Below are 9151 nucleotides of genomic sequence, written 5' to 3' on the forward strand. Positions count from 1 at the left end.
AAGGGCGTATACGTGGTCTTTGCATAACTGCTGATCTCTATGTTGATCAATCATAATTGTTAAGTGTCGCCGAGCTGATTCCAACTCATAGTGACCCTGTACAGGGTTTCTGTGGAGTGGCTGGTGGGTTTGAACTGCTGACCTTGTGGTTCAGTGTTTACCTACAGCGCCATACCAGGACTCCTTCTGGGTCTTCCATATTTCTTTTGCCATATATCACTCTGTTATAATTGTATTAAGAGTCCTGGTATGGCACTGTGAGTTATTGTGCTAGACTGCAAGGTTGGTTTGAACCACAAGGTTAAAGCTCACCAGTTGCTCCTTATCAGAAGCGATTTGAAGGCACTTAACAACAACAACATAATTGGATTAATGAGCTGACCTAAATGTTAACTTATTATAATGTATTATGATTAGCTCCTGGTTACATCCAGTCTGTTTTAGGGTTCTCTGCCCATGCCTGATTTGGGGTCAAGTCCCATCCCCAATCTTCTTCCTATTTGGGCTTTCTGATTGGGTGAAGCACATCTGGTATTTGCTGTGGTTAATCTGTGGGCAATCTCTCTTCCTTGTTCTAAGCATTTAACGTTCTATTTTGTAACACAGAGGGTCACCCTGAGTCAGATGGACTGGATGACAACAGGTTTGGCTTGGTATGACTGCAATAATGGGCTCCAACATAGTGATTGCAAGGATGATGAGGAGAACCAGGCAACTTTTCATCCTTTAAAATCACACTGCATGGTACACAGGTTAAGCATTGGCCTGCTAATTGCAAGATCAGCAGTGTGAATCCACCAGCCACTCTGCAGGAAAAAGATGAAGCTGTCTGCTCTCCCAAATGTAAAGATCTGGAGTCCTGGTGTGGTGTTACGGTTTAACATACTGGACTGCAAAATCGGTTTGAACCACAAGGTCGGGGTTCAAGCCCATGAGCCGCTCCTCGGAAACCCTATGCCGGGACACTGTGGATAGTGCTTAACAACAACAATAACAACAACAACAACAAAGGTAAAGATTTCATCTTGGAAACCCTACAGAGACATTCGACCTTGTCCTATAGGATCACTATGCGTCAGAATCAACTTCATGGCAGTGGTGGGTTTTTTGTAAAGGGATTCAACCATAATAATAGCTTGGGAATCAGCTAAATCAGACTTATTTCCCTCTTTCTCAAGGTATGGTGGTGGTGGTGGTTATGTGCCGTGGAGTCAGTTCTGACTCATAGTGACCCTGCACAGGGTTTCCGAGGTTGTAAATCTTTATGGGAGCAGAAAGCCTCATCTTTCTCCTGCAGAACAGATGGTAGTTTCGAACTGCTGTTCCTGAGGTTAGCAGCCCAATTCGTAATCACTACGCTATCAGAGCTCCTTCTTTCTTAAGGTATAAAAAAATTAAAACTCACGACCATGGTTTTAAATTCATACTGAATATGTACAACTTCTCTTTAAATACCAAATGACTAATTGTCAATAACTGCAATCATTTGAACATGCTTCAATTTTATAAAAAATTTCCATTTTTAAAAGCAAATTAAGCTTGCCTTTAAAACTTGGTTTCACTAATGGGTTCAGTTAATGCAGTGAGGCAAGTCACTGGCTCATAAACTCTGCAATATTACAGAATATATAATCCATGCCTTATACACTTGCAAATTTTCCCCCTGCAAATACTGCTAAGATATTTGATAAACTCATTTAATTCTTTGGTTATCTTTAATAGTAACACAAACAGGTAAACAAAAAGCTGTAATAAACAGGCAGGAACTTTCATTGTTCTTCTTTCAAAGCTGGTGTTTGCTGCTGAGTTAATTTGGACTCACTGTGACCCCATTTAACAAAGAAGAACCGCCCCTTATTGTTTTCTTGGCAGTAATCTTTCCAAAGGAAGGAACTCTGGTGGTGCAGTAATTAAAGCATTTGAGTGTTTAACTGAAAGGTCAGTAGTTCAAGTGCACAAGCCACTCTTGGGGAGAGAGATGTGGCAGTCTACTTCTGTAAAGTTTTATTGCCATGGAAACCCTAAGAAGCAGTTTAACTCAATGGACTCCATGGCAGTGGGTTTTTTGTTTTTAATCTTTCTAGAAGATTAATTATATAATTATATAATTTAAGGAGCTCTGGTAGCGCAGTGGTTACGAATCGGGATGCTAACCTCAAGGTCAGCAGTTTGAAACTACCAGTCATTCTGTGGGAGAAAGATGAGGCTTTCTGCTCCCGTTAAGATCTACAGCCTCGGAAACCCTGTGTGGGTCACTATGAGTCAGAACCAACTCCACAGTACTTAACAACAACATACCTTTAACATTGAAGGGTATAAATTATATAATAAATACAGTATGATGCTAACTTTGTACCAAATAGCAGCTATAGTTATCTCTGGGCCATGACATTTTAATGAAGAATATTAAATTTCTTGTTACTTCCACAATTTTCTACAATGAAAAAAAGTTTAAAAAGGAAAAAAAAAGGTAGTATATTGAAATTTCCAGGAGTTTTTGTCCGTTACTGCATGGTAAGTATTGGACTACTAACTTCAAACTTGCCAGCCACTTCTCGGAAACCCTATACAGGTTGCAGTAAGTTGGAACCAACTTGATGACACTTAACAACAGTGATGTATGTGACATGCTTCTAATACACCTGACCCCTGAACAACATGGCGACTAGAGGTGTAGATACCTATGAAAATCCTGGTATAACTTTTGACTATTCATTATTTTACCTACTATTAGCCTACTATTGATTGGATGCCTCACCAATAACAAACTGTCGATTAACATACTTTGTACATTACATGTATTATATACAGTGCTAACATAAAAGGTGCATTTTGCAAAAAGTGCAAAGTATAGGTTCAGCAAAGCTTCATGAATTTCCTTTTTACAGTGATTCTTATGCTGGATTCATTTATCTTTAAAGGGCACGCAACTGCAGCTGCAGACCTCAATCTATGGAACACCTCAAAAATTCAACTTTTTCTTACAGTGTTGTTACTTTTCTGTTTCTTGGGAGCACTTCCAGCATCACTAGTGGTTCTTCATATGGGTCCCATGGTGTTACTCAGGGCATATGTTTTTGCATTAAACACGATGAAAAATACACAAAAACTGTGAGGAAACACTTTTTTACTACAATAAGTAATCTACTGGGGAGACAAACTCACATGGGAATGATTAGCATCACAAGGCATTAAATAAAAAAAAATTAATGTGGACCTGCGAAATTCAAATCGTGTTTGTTCAAGATGGTTCCTATAGGAGCCATTGTGTTAGCGTTTGCTCAGATCTGGGCTTGTGCTCCTGTTCTGCTGAAAGTCTTTCGTTATTGATTAGGGACATCCCCCCCTTCTTCAATATGCTACACATAATTTGGACCCTCTCTGAGTCTGCTTGTAGGTAGCTTTTTTTTTTTTTTTCCTTGCTTTGACGTCCCCAAACTTTTGGCCTTTGATGTGTTTGAATAAGCATTTTAGTTCCAGAGGAAGTTGTGTTTTCTACTGGTCCAGTCCTTGAAGATGCCAACTTTTTGTTCAACTGTACTGAAATGATTTCTTGTTTCAAAATAATTCCCCCTTTTGAGGGAGTATTTTCAAAAGACAAATATTTTTCATAAGACCACACATTTTTATCTACTGGAATTTCTGAGCATCCTCCCCAGATGTTTCTTCTCAGTCTCCAGGAAGAGGTCCTACCTCCTCTGTCCTAAGTCAGAACCTGTTTTCTTCCATGTACAGAAAGAATATGTTTCTTCTTGTTAGCCAGCTTCAATGTTATTTCATTTCCTTACAGATTGCGTAGCTTCTCCCAGCTCTCTTCCTGCAATTATTGGCTGCCTCCTTGGGGAATACCTTAGGGGTCTTGGGTTTTCACAGTGGACAACAAGGCACAGAAAAGCACACAAAGTCATCTGTTCCTGCTGACAGAAGAGCTCTAGTGGTTCCCAGTATTCCTCACCTTGGAGTCCCTCATCATTCAAGTAAAGAAAATGAAGTTTGACAACGTTAGCCATCTTATTCTGGGATAAAAAGTTCCCTGGCACTCAAGGCAGTAGAAACACTAGATGGTGTTTGTTCTGTGCCTCCTCAGGAGACACAGTTGACCTATCTCACAAAAGCACACAAAGGCATCTACTCCTGCTGACAGAATAGCTCCAGAGGCTTCCCAGTTGCTAGACTGGTGATATACTCTTCATAGCCTCTCCTCTAAGATACATTCAGGAACTGCTCCCTCAAACAAAAGGAATTTTAAACAAAGCCATAAATTTGACTTTTTGGCCCTGGGAACCTATACGTGAGACTTCAGTGTTGGGAGCAACTAAAGCAAAGGTCTCAGACTTGGTGGCAGTTTAACCAAAGGATTACAACTAAACAGTTGTGGTCCAGAAAATCGGGCTGCTCCCAGGTCAGGCTGCCCCCTGAAGAACTTGCAAAGCCTGCCTTAGGGAACAAGGAATTTGCAAAGTCTTTCATTATACACAGCCATGGGCTTCAGTTTAGTCTGCAAAAACATCTAGCTGCCTTATCTCTGTTTCCCTAGAAACTACATTCTTCGGATAAAGTCCCTCTTACTGCATGCATCAACAACACAAGATGTTATTCTTTTCCCTGCCCCCAGCACCTCCTTTGATATATGTATATAATAAACTAAATCTAGGTCTGAGTCACAGTAGCTTCATCAGAGTGCTATGTCCCACCTGGGCACAACTTTACTATTTTCATTTTGTGTCTTGTGTCTTTCTTTTTTTCTAATCTCCCGTCGCCCCTACTTGGGTTTAATCTCTCCGTGTGGGTTGTGGAGTATAGCCATTGTCAGATGCGGCACTTCAGACAAATCATATAACTTGTGGATCTATTTCCTCATCTTTCCTTCCTTCAGACTCAGTGTGGCAGTATACTATAACTCTTTGTCAACACTTTGGGACAGGATTTTCTTAGTGTTTTTTTTTATGTGCAATACAAACACAATAAGGAATATCTCTCAGATGGTTTTGTTTATTCTAATCTTTTCTTGTTTTTCTAAAATTTGGGTGTTGCTTTGAGGACCTGATAAAAACCACCTAAAATAATGCTAACATTTTAACAGAAGAGCTTTATAATTTACAAAACCCATGATACCACTTAACAAACAATACTTGTAATAAAGATATTTCTGATGATTTAAATCAAGCACATAGCTTGGCCTTCAACCTAACATGATCTATAATGACCACTTACCAAGATTCTGGTTCTGTCAACATTACTGAGTTTTCCAGCTATTGAACTGTAAGTGTTTCCAATGGGTTTTTCAGCAGGGAGAGGAGGTGGGCTTTGTGGATCCTCATGTAAACCTGGAAAAACAGTAACTCATCAATAATTTCAGGTTGTTGCAAATTTCAAAGAATAAAAAATTTCAGCTTGACTACTTAGGAAAACGGCTGTTAGAAAAGACTCATACAAAGACTGGAAATGGATGGGTTAATAGACATCAGTTAGTTTTACTGAATGTTTTGTAGAGAGTGAAGATAGTACTACTAACAGCTAGCATTTGCGAGAACCTTCTATGTACCAGCCATTAAGTTGGGCATTACTCACATACATTTCTCCAGCCAACATCTGTGTGTTAGATCTGTGCTGTTCACTACCTAGTAATCCCATGGATACAAATGGCTATGCTTTGAAAAACTGTGGTGAAAATGTATAAATCAAAACATTTGTCAATACAGATTCTCCATTTATAATTCAATGACATTGATTATATTTTTCATCTTGTGAATCATTATCATTCTCCTTTTCCAAAATATTCCACCACTGTTAACATTAACTCTGTCCTTCAAACAAAAGCTCTCCTTTTCCCCCTTCCTCTCAGCTATGTTGTTATTGTTGTTGTGTGCTTTCAAGTCGGTTCCAACTCATAGAGACGCTGTATAGGGCTTCTGAGAGCAACTGGTGGGTTTGAACTGCTGACCTTGAGGCTAGCATGATTACAGTCCAGTGCTTATCCTACAGCATATCCATTAATAATCTTTGGTTTTTATATATTTGCTTATTTTACATAAGTGAGATCAAATAGTGTTTTCATTCCTTTTAAAATTGACTTGTTTTGCTATGCATATTGTTTTCAAGGTTCATCATGTTGTGACATGCATCAGAACTTAATTTCTCTTTGTTGCTTTTGTTGTGAAGTGCCGTTGTGTTGGTTCTGACTTGTAGCGACCTTATATAGGGTTTCCAAGGAGCAGCTGGTTTATTGCAACTGCTGACCTTATAGTTCTCAGTCCAATGCTTATCCTACAGTGCTACACCAGGAGTCCTAATTTCTCTTTGACTGTATAATACTCCATTGTATGTACAGACCATATTTTGTTCATCCATTCATCGCTGATGGATATTTTGGTTATTTCCACATTTGGCTGCTGCAAAAAGTGCTGCAATGTACATTGAAGCATAGGCAAATGCAGTAACTTAAACTTAAATTTTAATCATGACAATGAATTAAAATTTTATTTTTGGTTCCTCAGTTACATGAGCCACATTTCAAATACTCAGTGGCCACATATGTCTAGTGGTTACTATACTGAACAGCACATAGAACATACTAATTTCTACAGAAAATGATATTAGACAGCACTATGCTAGAAAAGGAGCTCTGGTAGCATAGTGGTTACAAGTCGGGCTGCCAACCTCAAGGTCAGCAGTTCGAAACTTCCAGCTGTTCTGTGGGAGAAAGATGAGGCTTTCTGCTCTCATAAAGATTTACAGCCTCGGAAACCCTGTGCAGGTTCACTATTAAGTCGGAATCGACTCCATGGTACTTAACAACAACAACAATGCTAGACAACTTCTATCCATTTTACAGATGAAGAAGCTGAGGTTGAAAGAAATAAAAATAAATGAACTACTCAAAGTCTTTATATTAGTAATGTCAGATCATTCTAATAAGGCATGTTGCTTTCTAATAGGGGATACATAAAACACTGGAGTCCTGGTGTGGTGCTGTGGGTTTATGTGCTGGACTGCTAAGTCAGTTTGAACCAATGAGTCAGTGGTTCAAGCTCATCAGTTACTTCTCGGAAACCGTATGGGTTGGAACTGACTCAATGGCACATAACAACTTAATATATCAAACATTCCCCCATTCAAATAATGAAACATTTTCTAATTCATTAGCACCACATCTCTGGGCTTGGTGTTGTTGTTGTTGTGTGCCCTGAAGTCGGTTCTGATGCTTAACAACCCTGTATGGGGGTTTTGAGGCTGTAAATCTTTCCGGGAGAAGAATCATCTTTCTCTTGAGTAGGTGATGGATTTGAACTGCTGATCTTGCGGTTAGCAGCCCAACATGTAACACACTATACTATCAGGGCTTCTTCAATGGACTTGTTGTAGTTAAGTGCTATCGAGTCGATTCCGATCCATAGTGACCCTATATAGGGTTTCCAGGGAGGAGTTGGAGAGCTTGAACCACTGACCTAGCAGTCCAAACGACTTTGCACTCTGACATATTAGCTCACAGTGCCACACCAGGACTCCCTCAGTTTAACAAATAATACCTTTACACCCAAACTACACCCTTATTCCAGTGATAGAACACCTCCAGCTTATTTCAAAAAGACAAAAAACACAGATAACTAGATTTAATTGTTGTTGTTGAGAAGTGCTGTCGAGTCGGTTCCACCCCATAGCGACCCTGTATAGGGTTTCCGAGGAGCATCTGGTGAGCTTGAACCTCTGACCTTGCAGTTGTAGTGACAACAATTAAAATCTGTGGCAAAAATAAGGGAAATGAGGATGATGATTGTGATATGCTGAAGCTGCCTTTTTCATGCTATTTGTCTTGGGATTGGAAAGAGATTAGAATTTTTCTTCCTTTTAAATGAACAACCCCTACTTCCATTTCACATGAAAAACCTACAACAAGAGGATGATTTGTCAGGACTTTCTGTTTTAGTCACAGACAGGAAAATACTCTCAAGGGGAGAGAAATACTCAGGCCCCCTCTTAGGAAGATAATGATTTAGAGACAGGCAGGTGCTCTTAGTGAGAGGCAGGGCTGCTCTGGGAATTAAGACACAGGAACATCCCAACTCAGGTGCAATCTTGAAGACTTTCTTTGTGCTAGTTTCTTTCTTTTTTTAAAATAAGGACACAATGAGTCATTTAGGATATAATATTATGGACAGCGTAATTTTAGGATATAAAATATTGAACAGTGTAATTAACATGAAAGCGGAGAGGAGACAATGTCATGACAGAAAAGGATATATGAATTATCGGTGTGTGCACATGGAGGTGGTGGTTCTGCTGGTAGTAGGGGGTTTCCAATTTTCCTGTGATTGGGGGAAGGTCTTACTGAGAAAAGTGACATTTGAGCAAAGACTCAAAGGAATAGTGAGAAAGGGAGCCATGCAGCTATCTGGCGAAAGGACAGTTCAGGCAGAAGAAACAGATACCAAGAAGAAGGAGTTAGAAGATTCAAAGAACAATCAAGACTGAAGTAAAAGAAAAACAAAGACTCAAAGAAGAAGACAATTTATAGGAAAAACAATCTGCCTGAATCACAGTCTCACCGACCTTGAGATCAGCACAACTACAAGGTTATAGGCTACCAATGCTGACCCAGTGAACAACTGTTCTTATCCTGGACACAATAGATGGTCCCAGATTGCATGGCAAACAAACAAACAAAAAATTAGAACAAACCTCAAATTCCTAAAAAAAGGATAAATTTACTGGGCCAGTAGAGAGTAATCCCCAAGACTATCACTCTGGGATACTTTTTAAAATAGCAATTTAAACCACTCCCGGAGGTTACCTATAAGCTAAAAGACAGAGTGACTCTTACAATAAACACTACCACCTGTGAGCACTCTGCTCCTCTAAACAATCATCTAAATGAGATCTATGTAATGATCAACTTTTACCTTGCATCAAAGATGAGAAAATAAGGGGGACAAGGAAGCTAGATTAATGGAAAAAGAACAAATAGAATGGAAAAGAGAATGCTGATATATTGTGAAAAGTGTCACCAGTGTTACTGAATATAATATGTATGTTGTTGTTGTTAAGTGTCGCTACAGGATTTCTAAGGAGTGGTTGGTGGCTTTGAACTGCCAGCCCCCGGAACAGCAGTCTGCACTTATCCTACAGGGACACACCAGGACTCCAAATAATA

The 9151-nt window shown here is 39.4% G+C and overlaps 1 protein-coding gene across 3 annotated transcripts in view; it reads right to left on the reverse strand.

Moving 5' to 3' along the window:
- The window catches only part of SH3D19 (SH3 domain containing 19), a 75573-nt gene that overhangs the window by 37878 nt on the left and 28544 nt on the right, over positions 1-9151 (reverse strand). For all 3 annotated transcript variants that reach the window (XM_006870879.1, XM_006870878.1, XM_006870880.1), the window contains one exon: positions 5215-5327. In XM_006870879.1, coding sequence (XP_006870941.1) covers positions 5215-5327 — 113 coding nt within the window. The remainder of the gene's footprint in view (positions 1-5214; positions 5328-9151) is intronic.

The sequence above is a fragment of the Chrysochloris asiatica genome, unplaced genomic scaffold (assembly GCF_000296735.1).
Source record: "Chrysochloris asiatica unplaced genomic scaffold, ChrAsi1.0 scaffold00155, whole genome shotgun sequence".
Lineage (NCBI taxonomy): Eukaryota > Metazoa > Chordata > Mammalia > Afrosoricida > Chrysochloridae > Chrysochloris > Chrysochloris asiatica.